Here is a 17,203-nt window from a genome sequence, read left to right on the forward strand (position 1 = left end):
TCAAAAATTGCAATTCTTTTATTTTCTTTAGAGGGGCTAATGTTGATGAACCACCAATTTTTTTAATTTTGGTGAGAACAAATTTTGGCAAACCATGAATTTTTTAAATTTTTGTATTTGATATTCGAAATATATATCTGTATAACTTGAGAAAATTCATTTCAAAGAGAGAAACATTTTTGTGGCGCACCTGGTACAGGGATCGAATTAGCGTATCGCATTTCGCAATTAGCGATGCGTTTTTGGATTACTTACAAGCTAAAAATTGAAAATTGATCCATTTTAGGATGCAAAATCATGCTTATCAAAAAATTGCGATGCACTTTCTATCCCTTATTTCGATGCCTGTGGTATAATGGTAAAACGACTTCATAATGGTACAACAATCTCATATAACTAAAAAATAACCTCATGTGATGGTAAAATAACCCCATATAATGGTAAAACGATGCCTTGTAATTTTGCTGACAACTTAAGGCAGTAATCATGAAGTTACATATTTTTTGTTTATTTGATAGTATAAAATCAATTAGCTTAAAATTATGGTGATATTTTCTGATGATGAAATAGCTGTCATATCTCAAATGGTTAGAAGAGGTTTCACCCATGAAGAAGTCTCACAATATTTCATAAGGCTCTATCCAGGAATCAGGGGTTACAGTGCGAGAAGTATAAGAAGAGCTTGTAATACTCATCATATTACGCGGATTTCTGATATTGAACTTGATGATGTCATCAGAAATTTGATTGTTAGGTATGGAAATATGTATGGTCGCACAATGATGCAAGGAAGTGTAAATGCTATTCTTCAGGTTACACGAGGTGCAGTTTCACAAAGGCGAATTGCAAGATCTCTTCAACGAGTTGACCCAGTAGCTTACGATGCAAGAAGACGAGATGTGTTAGAAAGGACAAATCCTATCCCTTACTATGCGCCATATTTTGGCTATAAGGTCCACATGGACCAAAATGAAAAAATAGCCCAGCGCTATGGATGCACCCATGTTGTACTTATTGATGGTTGTTCCAGAATGGTGTGTGGGTTTGCATCAATGGAGGTCAAAAATCCTATACTAATTTATGAGTTTGTGTTTCGACCTGCCATCCAACGTTATGGTCTATGGGATCAACTACGTGTGGACCATGGCACAGAATTTTTTCTTTGCCTCTTTATTCAAGATTTGCTGAAAAATCACCGTGTGAATCAACACAGGGTCCCTTGGAGGCAAACAACTTCTACTGAGAATTATGTTGTTGAAAGGTTCTGGCCAGAGGTCAATTCAAGAGTCAACTATCCATTGAAGCGAGCTCTAAACCAGTTGGCAGAAATGCACTATGATTTGACTGATCCTTTGAGCAAATTTTGTATTTCTTGGGTCACCCTCTTTGTTGTGAAAGATTCTGCACAACATTTGGTGAATTCATGGAATCACCACAGAGTTCCTGGATCTCTAGGATGTGTTCCTGTGGAAAATATGATTGAAACTCAAAACACGGCTCAGTTACCAGAAATTCATATACCAACAACGGCTGAAGCAGTTAGAATGTACCTGGAAAGAGGAGGTCAACTAAACCACAACCCAGCTTTTGGTGTCGACCCTCTTTTGGGAACAGACCATTTATATGAATCAAGGAATGAAATGTTTCATCAACTAAAGATGTTTTCTGCAGATCAAGTTTTCTCTGACGTATTGCGTGGTGATTATCATAGCTTGAAATCCCTCATTGACTTGTTTGTATATTTAACCAGTTATTTGAATAGCTTGGATGTTCAATAAGAGTTTTTTTTTTAATTCTATTTACTATATCAATTGATATCTAGCACTGTTGTTTGTTTCATTGTTTTACCGCTTTGTGGTAAATTTTTTGGGTAAATAACCCAAATTCCTGATATAATTGAAATTTGAAATTAAAACTCTGATCTGACAGTTTAAAGTTTGTTTTGGTGTTCTAATGAATCCCCGAAAGACTTTTCGATTCGGACCACTAGATCAGAATATATTTCACTTTTATTTTCTCCACACGTTTATCGTTCTCAAAGTCATTCTTTAACCCTTTCACAGCAAAAGTCTTTTAGCACTTTTCAAAAATCTTGACCCCCTTCTAGTAGGGGGGAATTTGTTCGTTTTTTTGAGGTCGCTCGACTTTTTTAGTCAAAGCACTTGTTATACATTTTTGGAAAGCTAAGGGGTAGGCAGGGGAATCAAAATAATTTGGGTGCCAATTTTTTTCGGACACTTTGCTGTGATTTTCGGACAAATACGACGGTCTCAGGCAAAAATCATAGGGTGAAAAATTAATGAAAATTTTAGCTGGAGAAAACGGAGACCTGTTGTATATTTTTGGAAAGCTCTCAAAAAATCAAGATTAGTGATATATTGCGAGTATAGGTGATATCTTTACCTAACTCGAGATATTAATCCTTAAAAACAGTGTTTTTCAGCCAGAAACAGCTGTTCTGTCCAGTTTTTGCGCTTTCGGAAGCTCAATATCTCGAGTTAGGTACTGAAATCACTTATACTCGCAATATATCACTAATCTTAATTTTTTGAGAGCTTTCCAAAAATATACAACAGGTCTCCGTTTTCTCCAGCTAAAATTTTCATTAATTTTTCACCCTATGATTTTTGCCTGAGACCGTCGTATTTGTCCGAAAATCACACCAAAGTGTCCGAAAGAAAATTGGCACCCAAATTATTTTGATTCCCCTACCCCTTAGCTTTCCAAAAATGTATAACAAGTGCTTTGACTAAAAAAGTCGAGCGATTTTACAAATTTCCCCCTACTATTCTCTGGAAAAGAAATTGTTTTATTGTGTTGCTTGTGCTCATGAGACAGGGTTGATATACATTTTTTTCAAAAGGATCATTAAATATTTCTGATTATTTAAAAGTTTATTTTTATTTATTTAAAAAAGTAGGGTACTATCTATCATAGGAAAATGATGGCTGAAGTAGATTTTGTTTTAAAAAGTTTTTGGCTTGAAAAATGAATCTTTAGCTATAAAAATCAATATCTATTTATTAATCATCTATCAAAATTTTCATGCAATAAAGTAATTCTAGCTGAAAAATTAATCATTTTTTATAAAGTTTTGTTTATGGCCAGAGCAATGGTGTTTCTTAAGTTAAAGAAAAAAGGTTAACGTTTTTTATTAGCAACCCCCCTTTATAAATGGAGGCTGGCACATACCAGACACTATGGCAATATTTCTGATGTACAATACAGTAATTTGAAAATTACTGAAATTGAGCCCAGTGCAGTGCGCACGTTGTCAGTTAATAAACACTTATCTTCAGCTTTCATTATCGCTGACCTCATAAAAATGACTTTGTTAAACTAAAAAGATTATGGCAATCTATTAAATTCTCTTTTATTTTGCATCACGTAACCACTGAGTAATTCTTATTCAATTAACCTACAGAATTCTTATATCTTAGGGGTCACCTAAGAAATTTGAATGCTAGGGTCGTTCACTTAAATTCTTAGGGATCACCTAAAACCTGATTACAAGCCATGTACTCTTAGGTGTCAAATAAACGGGGGGGGGTTCGAATAAATGGGGGGGTTGGAAAAAATTTTCAAATTAAATAAACGGGGGGCCTAATTACCGGGGGGTTGGAAAATGGACCTTTAAAAACCCTATAAGGGTCAAAATAGACTAAATTTAGGCTTTTTTTAGAGTAAAACGAGGAATTTTCCTTTTTGTAGCTGGGAATCTTTTCAAAAATTAATAAACGGGGGGGGTCCTAATAAGGTCCGGGGGGTGGAAAAAAATCGAAAAATTAACAAGCGGGGGGCCTGTTTATTTGGCACCTAAGAGTACTGTGATTTTTCTTTCATTTAAAAAAAGAATATTGCAATGCAAAATCTCTTTGTTTTGTTATAAAGAAGTCACTGTATTGCTACACTGGGCAGGGCAGGGTGATAGAGAAAGTAGGTGGCAAGAATGTCCCCCCGATGTAGAGTGCAAAAGTGTTAATAGTGCAATTAACGATTAATCACACTCCTCTAAACCTATCAGATTTGAGTAATTTTGCACAACTGACGATTACATAGTTTTATACTCTTTCCAAGATTTTGATTCCTAAAAGTTTGCATTTATTTAACTGATTTCTTTCTTTCCATTTTTAGCTAAGAAAATATGGAATTAGTTACCATAATCCATAATAATCGTCCACTTCAACTTCCAAGACTCTTTTTAAGAGCAGATGATCTTGCTGCATGTTTTGCTGTTGATCGGGAAGGACTACACTTAAAGTGTATAACTAACAATGGGGAAATTAAAAACTTTATTCCTCTTTCTGATGGAAAGTTTGAACTTGATCCCACCATCAACAAATACAACCTGGTTGCAGTAAATAATGATACTCACAGACTCATTAATAACGACAGTAGCAGTAGTAGCAGAACTCCAAATGTTAGGTATGGCCATGGTTCAATGAACAATGAAAACAACGAAATGAGAACTCCTACCATTGCATATGGTCGGAGAGGCAATGCTGGTCTGAGAGCTGTGCCGGGTTTTAAACGAAAGTCAAACTCATCTCCTGTTTTACCCGTTCCTCTTGGGAGGAAAAAAAAAGAAGAAACAAAATCGAAAAAGAAAATTTCGATTTGGTTGAGTGGAATAAAAAAGATTGAAAAGGACCGTAATCGTGAATTTTTTCATCAAGAAGACTTACGTAACAAGGAACCTGTTAAATTTGAACCCTACCCTTTCTATGAAGTTCCGGTTTGTTTGGAAGAAATAAGTTGCAAGGAACAGGTCAATGTAAGATCCATAATTGGAGAAATAAGACGACAAATAGGAGGCATGGATTATGTGATAACTGATAAAAAAGGCAACCCAATAAGGGATATGCCAAACACAAGGGGTAAGTTTGGGCTAAATCAGGCTAAATGACTTTGGAAAATTTAAGCAGTAATACAATTTTTGGGTCTCATCAACCCCTTATACACTAAAATATTTTTTTGCCTGGCTTTGTACTGTTTTTTTTTTTGTAACTAAATTTCAACTCTAGTCACCAAGCCTGTTCCTTTAATTACATTCCAGCCTTTTCTCAATTTTTTACTACTATATAGGGCTACTTGCATTACAACAATATATTATTGGCCCAATATATTGCTGTAGTTTAAGTTGCCCTTAACAGGGCTTTTCCTTTCATTCAACCAAAAGTATTGGACCTTAATGATGGACAAATACTTTTGTGTCTCCTTTTCTTGGGAAATATTGGGTAATAATCAACTTTTTGGGGTTAATTCTCAAAATTGCATCAATAAAAGTTATTTCTGACCAACCATCCTCCAAACAAAACCTAAGCAAACCAACATTTTTAAGTCCTTATATTTATGGGATTTATTTCAGCGTTTTTCTCTTCTCTCTATTTTCAATTGTTTTTGACTGTCTTTATAAGGTATGTCCAATCAACTACTACTTTTGTAGCAAGAAAATGTTGTGGTTTTTGGAGCTCGACCGCAAAACCGTGAAATTTTCATGCAGTAAAAAAAGAACAATCCTACCTGCCCCTACAGCAAAAATTGTCAATTTGGGCTGAATTCATTATAATTTTCACATTATGTTTTATCTAGGTGCTGAAAATTGGGTTGGAAATAAATACATAAGAGCAATCGATGCAATCGCATACAAGAAATGGCGACCAGCAACATTTGAGCTCATCAAAACAGATTATGAAATATATTCTTCAAGCTCAGATTCAGAGTTCGGAGACATTCCACCCCCACCATCGCCTTCATTTTCTGACCTTCACTTTTTGAACATCCAATCAAGCACTAACTCAAGTTCGAGCTCCACTAGCACTACAGTAACCAACTCACCATCCACCAATGTAATTGAAACTTCAACAACTCAAGTTGCTTCTTCGTCAACACATGTCTCTTCTACAGCGATGCAAAATCAATCATATGTTTCAAACAGAGACTTACTGGCTGAGATTGAACGCTTAGAAGAAATTAACAACAGAATTGAAAGCAAAATAGACCAGTTGCCAACCTTGCAACCAGAAACCTTGCAACCTGAAGTCTCACAACCAGAAGCAGTTGTTTCCAAAGCAGATGTTAAGGAATTGCTCACTTGTCCCATATGCACTTGTTGCAATTTCGACATTGTATATTGTCATACCTGTAATCAGTTTGCAGGCTGCAAAGATTGTATTTATCGCGTCGATTCGTGCCCGCTTTGCCGGGCTAGTTTTTCCATCACTTGTGATGGATGTTCCAATGAAATCAATTTCCGCCCAAAATCGATCACGATTCCCGGATTACGCGATATTCTGGAAGAATAGTCTTAGAATGCGCTCTATTTTGAAAGTACATTTTGAGATTTATTTTTAAGAAGAAAGATTGCCATATTTAGATATTTTACGTTTTACTTTAGCTAGCAGACGTTTAAATTTGAAAAACATCTAAAGGCTATTGTCAGTCGTCCAGGTTTTAAGCATTTTTATGCACGGCTAAAAGGGTACAAAACTACGTTTGAAGATTTTTATATTTAATACATTCATTTTATGTTTTTAAAAAGAAAAAGATTTTGTTGTGAAGACTTTGTTATAATTTTTATTTCAGAACTTTTACTCATATTATTTTATTATTTACTTGTATTCATTATTGATCCACTTTAAGCTAAGGGGACACGGAAACAAATCTTCTAGCGATTGCAACAATAAAAATTTTTGTTGCAATCGCATGGATATGTTTCATTGTGTTCCCACATCAGATATCGCTATTTTGCAACATTTTCCGCTAGATGTTTTTGTTGCAGCAACAAAATTTTCATGTTGCAATTGAGAATTATACCCTCGTGTCCCCTCACCTTGAGAAGATTTTTTGCAACATTTTTTTATTTTACCCAATCAAAGTCGTTTATACAACTCAAAACAAATTATGACATAATCTTCCCATTTTTAACACGCAAGACATGAGTTCAAAATGGTGGAGTTGCTTTGTTTTCATTTTTATGATTTTATTTCGTGTGCTAGGCCTATACGACACGGTGTAAAATTTTATTGCGATTGCGACAATTTGTTTTTGTTGCAATTGCACAAAAAAAATTTCCGTGTCCCCTTAGGTTTAAGGTATTTTTTTTTAAAGACACTTAGGGTTTTAACTGTGCTATTGATATTGTATTTGCACACAAATTACCTTTTACAGTTCAGTCATATAAAAAATATATCTGCTTTTACCACTGTGTACGAGAACCTATTTTGTTCCGTTAGTCCCTACAGTATTAGCCACTACATTATAATTCTTAGTCTTGTCAAGAGTTAATTCTTAATGTGAGCAAAGCTTTTCAGGTTACTAAAATTTGACGTCTGAGCTGGTCTGAGCGTCTCTTTTTTATAAAAAAAACACTTTGTTTCCGACGAGTTTCACCCCTAACGTTTTAGGAGTTTTTATTATGTGTAGAGTTTTAATCTCTTTTGATATTTATTGATTCATTGATCACAAGTTTATTATTTGTGTAGACTTTTATCTCTTTTGATATTTATTGATTTATTGATCACAAGTTTATATTATTTGTGTAGAGTTTTAATCTCTTTTGATATTTATTGATTTTTTATAAGAAATATACGTATTATTTATTTTGTAAAAGTTTAGGCTATTTTTATGTTGGAGTATCTGACATATTATACATCAAAAGTTCCCAAATCTTACGTAGAATAGGAATTTCCATGCTTAGCAAGGTCAAAATCGTATGGAATGGGCCAAATTTGGGCCCAGAAAGCCAAAAAAGGCCTAAAATTATTATCCCCTCCCTGTACAAGTCGAATTTTGAAAGTCTGAAACCATGCCATTTTCTGATAGTACTCATTAACATTTCGTGAAACCTTCCAGAAGGTGCTGACGTCAGCAACGAAATGAGCATTTTTGGACCTAAAATCATCCAAAACTTGGTTCCAGGTGATCAAAACCTAACAAATGACCCCATTTTTTCATCAGCTTTTCGATTTGAATCTGATGATAACATCAAAACCCGATTTTCAGACTTTCGAAATTCGACTTGATAATCGTGTTTAGGCCTTCTAGACTCAAATTCTTTTTTCTTGCTTGAGCCTTATTCTCAGCTCATGGACTAGTAGGGATTTTTCAGATTTCTTTTTTCCCTTTAGCTCGAGTATGGCATTATTAGTTTTTCTTATTTTACTTCTGATTAGGCTAGTTATCTTATGTTTTACTTCGTATTTTATGACATTCTTCATTTCTTATGTTTTTGAGATGAAAAGATTTCAAAAGAAAAAGATGAAGTTTTCGCTTTATTGCACTCGAATCTCCTAGGCGAAAAAATTTAATGTTATTGTTAAACTGGTTAAATTACCAGCAGTTTGATATGTTTTGAATTAAAGGCAATCGATCGGGTTTAATATGCCAGATACCGAGTCAGCAGCCCGTCATCAGTGAAAAGCAAGAATCTTGATTGGTTCTTTTTAGAAATGCGAGTTACTGTTTTTTATTCAAACCGCAGACTAGTCCAGGCAATATGGGGCACTTACCCCCACCTTGCGGGAGACCAAGGTCTTCGAGTATTTTTGGGTTCCAACATACCTATATTTTGAGAATCACGATGGTTTTCAGGCTGACTATGGGGCAAGAATGTTGGGTAGGGCCCTAAGTGGGGGGTGGTAGAGAAAATGGGGACAACTTTTTTGCCTGGGGTAGGTCACTGATTTCCGTTATATTTCAAAAAGTTTAAATGATACTAAAATTTTGCACACATGTTATAAATATACTAAATAACATTCCTACAAAATTTTGGGTCATTTGGATAAATATTGTGTATTTTACAGACCAGAATATTCAAAATTGTCAAAAAAATTGAAGTTTTTCCAAAAATCCGAACAAGTATTTTTTGACACCCACTTAAACATCGATTTGGTAGCCAAAAATGATTTTTTTCTGAAACCTTTACATATACTAAGACATCTTGGAAATTTCTTTTGCCAGACTATACCAACTTGGAATTTTACAGACCTAAGAATTTGGACCAGAATCTCTCCGAAATTCATATTTCAAGTTCTACCATATGGGTCTTAGCTGTACTTTGCTTAATAACTTCTAAATTTAATGTGATTTGGTGCTTACATTTAGAGCAGATATAGTAATGAGTTTAAAAACATTCTTAGAAAATATTTTGAGCAGATTTGATCATAAAACCGTGTATTTTACAGACCAGAAACTAGCACTTTTTGAATTATGAAATAGGAAGGTCTTGAAGTCTATTTTAATGACATCAACTCAATATCTTTGCTACCGTTTAGAATACTTTAGGCGCACAAACTTTCGCGAGCAGAAACTTTCGCGATTTTCGCGAATTTTGGCCCTTTTCGCGAAAGTAAATGTCTTTAAAAATTCTTGGAAGGGCCATTCGCGAAAGTTTATGCTCGCGAAAAATTCTTGACAAAATAGAAAATCTGTAAAACTTAAAACTTTGAACAAAATGTAACTTTTATGGCACTTTTTAGCATGCTGAAAGACTGATAAGTTAAAGGACAAATGTTTCAAGCCAATCCAAGAAGTATTTGTCCCTCTAAGCCATTTTTTCATGTGAAAATTCTCAATTTTACGTCTTGATTCGCGAAAGTTTATGCTCGCGAAAAATATTTTTTCGTTAAATTCGCGAAAGTAAATGTCGTGAATTTCGCGATTTTTCGTCCTCGCGAAAGTTTCTGCTCGCGAAAGTTTGTACGCCTAAAGTATATACTAGCAAGTAGCTTTCGCTATGATGCTCCCGATGACAGGCATTTGACAGTGATTGATTGAAATTCAGAAAAAGCGAAATGCCGTGTTTATTTTTGTCAGAAATAGTGATATTGCAAAGTATTCAATTTTTCTCGGCCATAGCTTGCACTAAACATGCCCCCTTTTAGATACCTTATAAAGCTTGAATTACAAAGTTTTTCATGTTTTATGACAGGGTCTTTGAATAATCTTCAGGAAATAATTAGAATGACTTTCTTCTCAAAAGCATTTTCTTTGAAACAACAATAACAAAAATAAAAATAACAAACATATCAAAACATGAATTTATAATTTCCAAGACTATATTTTGACAATGATATAATTTTCAGCAAAGTTGTTGTCTATATCGTAATATAATATTGTTTTGTAAAGAATACAGTGGATACAGAAGCATTCCAAAACCAAAATGATTCAAAATACAACCAAACAACAGGAACATAACATGAAATATCCTTCAGGAATTTCTCCAACAAAAGGAGTGTTAATGTCAAGTTTTTGTACCATCAACTGCTCTAAAATGGGATTACTTGAGATAACATGGGACATACTGCTTTCTGGTTAGCTTTTTCTCTCTATCATCACATCCTCTTCAACAACAAACAGATCCATGTTTCTTGGACAGTACAAAAAAGATGATTCTGTGGAGGTTCGGTTAAAATGGTTGCTGTTTTGGTGTCCCATTGCACAAACATTGCACAGCTCCATTAAAAACGCCGACAATTCATTCCAATTCTTGTTCAACATTTTAAAGTCAAAACTCTTTTGTCATTAAAATGTTATGTTAAAATGAAGTTTGATGATTGGTTTAGCAACTGCCATCTTTGTGCAAACTCAGCGTATTTGAAGCGGTACACATCCAACATCCAAAACTACTTTAATGGTTTAATAGGGTATTTGTCATGGTGAATGAACGAAGGCTGGAAGGCAAAACCATAAAGCTGAAATAGGAATAGAGAAGAAGAAACTGTCAATAGATAATTTGTAATAAATATCAAGGTGATGTCAATCAGACTGTTTGATTACTGTGAAAAAGGGTAATCACTGGAGGGAAACTGGTATCGCCTCCAAATAGTAGAGCTTTCTGGTAATAAAATTGTAAAAATTCAAAAGTCAAAAACATTTAATTTACATTTTAGCTTAGACAAAGTGCAGACCAAGAAAGGTCTGCAGTTTGGAGGCAATGTAAAGTTTCCCTCAAATGAAGCAAATTACCCTTTTTCACGGGTACCAATCTAATCTAACATTATCAAACGATAGGTGTTAGATTACCGCAACCAAATCGAACAGTCACGAAACTAAAAGATTGAATAGACCTTTTTTCAAAGAGGACGCCCTGTTGAATAATTATGTAGTCCAGCCATAAAAACAATGATAGAGCCATGCATAATTACTGTATCATGCATATTGTAATAATTATGCATGGTTTTATCATTGTTTTTCTGTTGGACTACATAATTATTCAACAGGGTGGCCTCTTTGAAAAAAGGTCTATTATGTTCGAACGACCCTGTCGATTCCCCGGACTCCAGCGATTTTCTTGTTGCGTGTCCGAGGATTTTAACATTACTTTTTGAAACTTACCCCGGACTGAACGCGTGGTCTGCGAGGCGTACTTAAACAATTGGGTGATCACACATGGGCGTTAATTTCACCATAACCTATTCTGCCCGCTTTGATGCGAACTTAGTTGACCATGCGTTAACTCGTGACAACACGTTCACTTATCCAGCCGCGTGGTTCACTTATCTGGCAGCGCAATTTGTTTGTCTGGGGATAGAAATATTTCTTTCGTTCGACAGGGTCGTCTTTTCAATCAGGTTCAGTAACCAAACACCTATAGTTTGATTGTGTTTGATAAAATTTGATAGTTCAATTACAAAAATTTGGATCAATTGAATTCAATTGACATCGCCTGGAGATAAACAGAAGGTTTGTTAATGGTGGTATGCAAAGTTTTTTCCAATTTCTGATATATAATAGACCTTTTTCAAAGAGGACGTCCTGTTGAATAGTTATATAGTCCAGCCATAAAAACAATGATAGAGCCATGCATAATTACTGTATCATGCATATTGTAATAATTATGCATGGTTTTATCATTGTTTTTCTGCTGGACTACACAATTATTCAACAGGGTGGCCTCTTTGAAAAAAGGTCTATAATTACCCAAAAGTAACAACAAGGATACAAAGCAAAAGAAATTCTTTAAAATAATTTTCAATCATACATCCTATCTGAAACATTACTTTTGATAAAATAGTATTTATACTTACTATCAAAGTTGCAGAACAGTCTAGAGCTTCTACTTTCTGAAACCAACTGGTCCCAAGTTGCTTCGTTGCTTTTTGTTGTATTCCAAGCTATGACTTTGGAGCGCTAAAGACGCTAAATTTCTGTTCACGCGGTGTTGTTGTATTCCAAGCTATGACCTTGGAGCGCCAAAAACGCAAAATATCTGTTCGCGCGGTCGAGCTAGCTTAAAAGCTCACCACACGGCAATCTTTTAGATGCGGTCACTAGGTTACATCGTCCCGTTTTTGAACAATTTTTCGCCAGCACGGCCTCGTGAAGGAGGCCCGGAAAACCCGAGTTATTTTTCCCGAGTTATTTTTCCGAGTTACGGAAAACCCGAGTTATGACGTCATTTTCAGAAAATTATGACGTCACACTCAAATTTATAACTCCGTTTTTCTTCCTTCCATTAAATTTTCGAGTTATTTCATGAATTTTAACTCGGTTTTTTTTCCTTCCGTTAAATTTTCGAGTTATTTCAAGAAATTTAACTCGGTTTTTTTTTCTTCCTTTAAATTTTCGAGTTATTTCCAGATTTTAACTCGGTTTTTATTTCTTCCATTAATTTTTCGAGTTATTTCAAGATTTTTAACTCGGTTTTTTTTCCTTCTTTTAAGATTTCGAGTTATTTTTCTTCCTTTAAATTTTCGAGTTATTTACAAATGTTAAATAATTCGGAGAAATTTTAGCGCTTTAGCGAATTGATGCCATTTCTATTGTATGGTGGACCACTTTCAATTCCTCACTTTTTATTTCAAAGTTTCTTTAACAACATAAAACAACAAGGGGGTGAAAAATCCAATTCCAAACAATAATATCTCTGGAGGGGGTGTCGGTCTGTTTTCGTGATTTTTACGTTTTTAATTTAGTTGGTTAATTGGATGAATAAAAACGCAAGTGAAAAAAATAATGAAATTTTGTCTAAACGTTCTTTTGCACTGACAGGTTTCAAAAGCTTTATTTTTCTCTTTCCAATCTTTTTCATTTTTTACGTATATTAAAATCGAAAACAGGAAACCGTTTTTTCAAAGGTTAATTAGATTCGATTGGAACTTAGATAACAGACCCCAAAGCCTCTTAAAAGTATTTTGTTACAGCTAAGGTACTGGGGACAAGTTTTTAGTTCTAAAGTTAAAAGTTAAAAGTTTAATTCTAAAGTGTAAAATCTCTAAGGAAATAACTCGAAAATTTAAAGAAAGGAAAATTAACTCGAAAATTTAAAGGAAGAAAAATAACTCGAAATCTTAAAAGAAGAAAAAAAAACCGAGTTAAAAATCTTGAAATAACTCGAAAAATTAATGGAAGAAAAAAAAACCGAGTTAAAATCTGGAAATAACTCGAAAATTTAAAGGAAGAAAAAAAAACCGAGTTAAAATTCTTGAAATAACTCGAAAGTTTAACTGAAGGAAAAAAAACCGAGTTAAAATTCATGAAATAACTCGAAAATTTAATGGAAGGAAAAAAAACCGAGTTATAAATTTGAGTGTGACGTCATAATTTTCTGAAAATGACGTCATAACTCGGGTTTTCCGTAACTCGGAAAAATAACTCGGGAAAAATAACTCGGGTTTTCCGGGTCTCCTCGTGAAGCAACATAGGCTCCCTTCGGGAGCAAAAATAAATTTAGTTTTCTAATTAATCATCATCTTCTTCAAAATCACTGTTTTCACAGTCACTTTCTTCCTCACCATACTCATAATCTGAATCGTGATTTCCACGTTCATCACAATCGGTGTCATCACCACTCTCGTCATTAGACCTTTTATTCCAATATTTGTTATTCTATGTTAAGCCAAAACATTACACATTACACATTTTCTGAACTTGGCTTTTATGTTACTTATATAAACTCGATTACAAAAAGAACACAGTGTATTGTTAACATTAAACAATAAACTGATGATTGATTAAAAAAACTGCAAACTTTTTGCAACATCATTAGACATTACATTTTTTAATCGGCAGTCGGACTGATATCAGATTGCTTTAATTCTCGTTCGATTGTATTTAACGGATCAGTCACATATAGATTTTAGGTTAGCTTAGCTTCATATGAAGCTAAGTGGTGGGTGGGTTACACGTTTTTTTATATATAAGAACATAAGGCTTCGAAGGCTGAAAAATTAAGAACATTTTTAGGCTTTGTGGGCTAAAAACATGAAATTTCTTTCAGTTTCAGATTAAGCCAAAAAAGTTTGGGGCTATTAGGGTTAATCTATACCACCGTTCTTCTCCTGCTTGTAAAAGACAATCCCCGATTTCTTCCATCGGAAGCAAAAACGAAAACCTTCATTACATTGTTAACCAATTGATCTTTCGCATTGGCCCTACCATGGATTTATCATAGAACTCTGGATAAACATCAAATAAAACGGTGGAGAGCGAACTATTGTCTTTCAATTGTTTTAGAAAACAATCGATGTTCTAGCTTTGTCCGCAAAGGACCACTGTCATGGCGGCTCGAAGGTCCCTGATTTTGAAAAATGATTAATAATCCCGTTTCTAAAAAGTCCTGTAACTTCTTGTTTTTGTATATTTACCGGATGCAACTTTGAAAATGAAAGCAAGAAAGCTTAAGGTATGTGTTCACCTTTCTTGGCATATTCTCTTTAATTGATCATATCATTAGAACAACAAATTTTTATATATCAAAAGTATATATTTTCTGAAAGCCAATAATATTCTCTTTCTAATGGTAAAAGTTTCAGCTGAATTTAAAAAACTGGGCAGGATATAATTAAAATCTTAAGAATTTTAACCTTACCTACTTTAAAGAAGTTAAAGTCACCCATAGCTTTTGAATTTTGAAAAAATAATTTCGATACTATGTTCCCAATAGATCGAACTAAAAAAGTGTCTTGGGATTTTTTTTGGAATTGACTTTAACTCTTTAAATCCTAAATTCTGTAAAAATATCGATAAAAAAGTAAATTTAAATGTGTTTTTTTCAGTTATCTGTAAATCGAGGAAAAACAACTCGGTTAGAAATAAAATCCTAAGACAATTTTTAAGTTTGATCTTTTGGGAATCTCATAAAAAAAGAATGAAGTCGATATCTAAATGCTATGGGTGACTTTAACTTCGTTAAAAGTAGTATGGTGTGGTAAAATTTCGTTTTTTTCTACATCAATTTGAAATTTTTAACGAGATGATTGCTGTTTATTTGAGTAATCAGTGAAATGTGTCAAAAATATTACTATTCAATAGAGGTGAGAATAAACATCAGCTGAATTCTCTCTTTTGTCTTTGTTGTTTCCGAAAGAGACAATTATTTGAGTAAATAATCCATCATAAGACGAACTTTGTTTTGAAATTTAAATGGTTATAACTCTGGATCAAAAAAAGATTTTAAGATCGCGATTTTACCAAAATGAAATCCAATAACTTTTCTTCCACTTTAACTGAAAAAAATTTTTTTGACAAAAAATCGGAAAAAAGGTGTACACATACCTTAACGAATACATTTATGAAATTAAATGTGAAAAAAACTTCATCAAACAAGAAAAATTTAGTAAAAAGCCTAGAATGACGCTGAAAATAAGGTTGGCAATATCTTTCCAATTTTTTCCTGGGAAGAGCTAGGATTGACATATGTTAGACTGGAGTATCTTGGCTTCATAGTGATATGAAAATCTTTTGGAGGCACGCGGTGGCAAGGTGGAAGTTTGAAATTTTCTGGTGTCAACATTCAATTTCTTATACATAGCATGTTTGTCGCATCTTTCTCACAGCTTGAAACGTCATAACGACATATCATTAGCAATCAATTTGATGCCTTTGACTCTCTTGAGGGATCTTTAAGTCTCATTTGGGAATTGCATAGCTGTGTTTTGATGAAAAATGCAATAAAAAAATTTACGAAAAATTATTAGTGAATAGAGGAGGGTGAACAATAATGTCATTACTGCGGACAAGGCTAGAACATGAGAAATCGATGAAAAACCAGCTCGTTGTGTATCCAGAGTTCTATGATAAATCCATGGCCCTACTAGCCTGTCCCAAACATTGAGTTTGAAGCCCGAAGGGCTAGAGTTCAATCTCTAACCTTTCTCAGGCAAGAAAAAGTGAAGCCTTAAAAAATGCGCCGCGTTTTTGACGACAGATTCAATCTAGCAATTCCTTTGTTTACGATTGATATTTTTTTCGAAATTTAGCGGTAAATTTTAGTTTAAATCTGTCATTTGTGTAAAAACCAGGCGAGCCGCTCAAGACCGCGCAACTTTGGTAGGATTTGTTGGCTTCAAGGAGATTGACTTCTAGACCTTCGGGCTTATACTTAATTGGTCCCAAATCCGCACAGCGGGACGATTTTCAAAAAAATCTTGCCGTGTGTGGGTTTGTAACGCTTAGACGATTTTCTTGTGTTGTATAGCCCCAGATCTGAGAGACAATGGAGTGTTTGAAAATTTTCTTTGTTTGTGAAATGTTATTACTTAATTACATGCATTTTTGTTGAAAACAATTAACGTGAGAATCAACTTTTATTACATGTGTCATAAAAAAGCTAAAAATAGTTAAATTTTTTGTAATTTAATGTCCCAAGAGTATTTAATTGGCTTTGTTTTGCAGATGACAATCAGAATTTGCACTTCACTTAGAGGCTCTTTGAAAACACGCGTGCACACGAAATCTATCTAAACGTAAAAAACCCTACTATTGTCAGCTACATAAGGAAGTAGGGTTTGGTACAAGCTACGGCCCTACCTGACTTTTGCGCAATACAATTGACAGGCACGGATAGTTGCCCGGTTGTCTGTGACGTTGATTATTTTTCTCAACTTCAGTTGAGCTAGAATCTCAGAATGTTTGTTTGTTTATTTGTTTGTCCGCATTTTTGGGGCAGCCAAGACTTTTCAACACCCGTCCAAAAATTTCACTTGATTGCTTATTTCCCCCTCCAAAAACTTTCCCCAATTTTCCTAATAGGTACCATTCAAAAAGTACGTACGCTCAAATACAGGCAAATTTCGTGCTTTTCCGATTACCCCCCCCCCCCTTAGGAGAATTTTTTTGAAATTCTAGCAGGCATTAAATGTAGACGCAAGTTATATCTTGATTTTGATTATTTTAAGATAAGATCAAACTTTACCCTCTTTACTGGTTTACATTTGTGCTGAAACTTTTTAGATACCTTAAGGGAACTTATTTTGGTGGG

The 17,203-nt window shown here is 34.2% G+C and overlaps 1 protein-coding gene and 1 long non-coding RNA gene across 2 annotated transcripts; one reads left to right on the forward strand and one right to left on the reverse strand.

The window, feature by feature from the left end:
• Positions 1-4,113: 4,113 nt before the first annotated feature.
• LOC136810265 (uncharacterized) lies at positions 4,114-8,201 on the forward strand. Its single transcript, XM_067066837.1, has 2 exons — positions 4,114-4,877; positions 5,593-8,201. The coding sequence occupies exons 1-2, from the start codon at positions 4,145-4,147 to the stop codon at positions 6,303-6,305; spliced, it is 1,446 nt and encodes a 481-aa protein (XP_066922938.1). The 5' UTR covers positions 4,114-4,144; the 3' UTR covers positions 6,306-8,201.
• A 1,767-nt stretch (positions 8,202-9,968) lies between these two features.
• Positions 9,969-11,915, reverse strand: LOC136810266 (uncharacterized). Its single transcript, XR_010847082.1, has 2 exons — positions 11,338-11,915; positions 9,969-10,694 (listed from the first exon to the last, which is right to left on the reverse strand). It is a non-coding gene; the product is annotated as an uncharacterized lncRNA (long non-coding RNA).
• Between the last annotated feature and the right edge of the window lie 5,288 nt (positions 11,916-17,203).

Source organism: Clytia hemisphaerica, unplaced genomic scaffold (assembly GCF_902728285.1).
Source record: "Clytia hemisphaerica strain Z4C2 unplaced genomic scaffold, Clytia hemisphaerica genome assembly, whole genome shotgun sequence".
In the NCBI taxonomy this organism is placed as follows: Eukaryota; Metazoa; Cnidaria; class Hydrozoa; order Leptothecata; family Clytiidae; genus Clytia; species Clytia hemisphaerica.

Coding starts and splice junctions, on each gene's coding strand:
- LOC136810265 (XM_067066837.1), top strand. CDS start 4,145: ATGGAATTAGTTACCATAATCCATAATAATCGTCCACTTCAACTTCCA. Junction 4,878..5,592: donor GGATATGCCAAACACAAGGG/GTAAGTTTGGGC, acceptor TGTTTTATCTAG/GTGCTGAAAATTGGGTTGGA.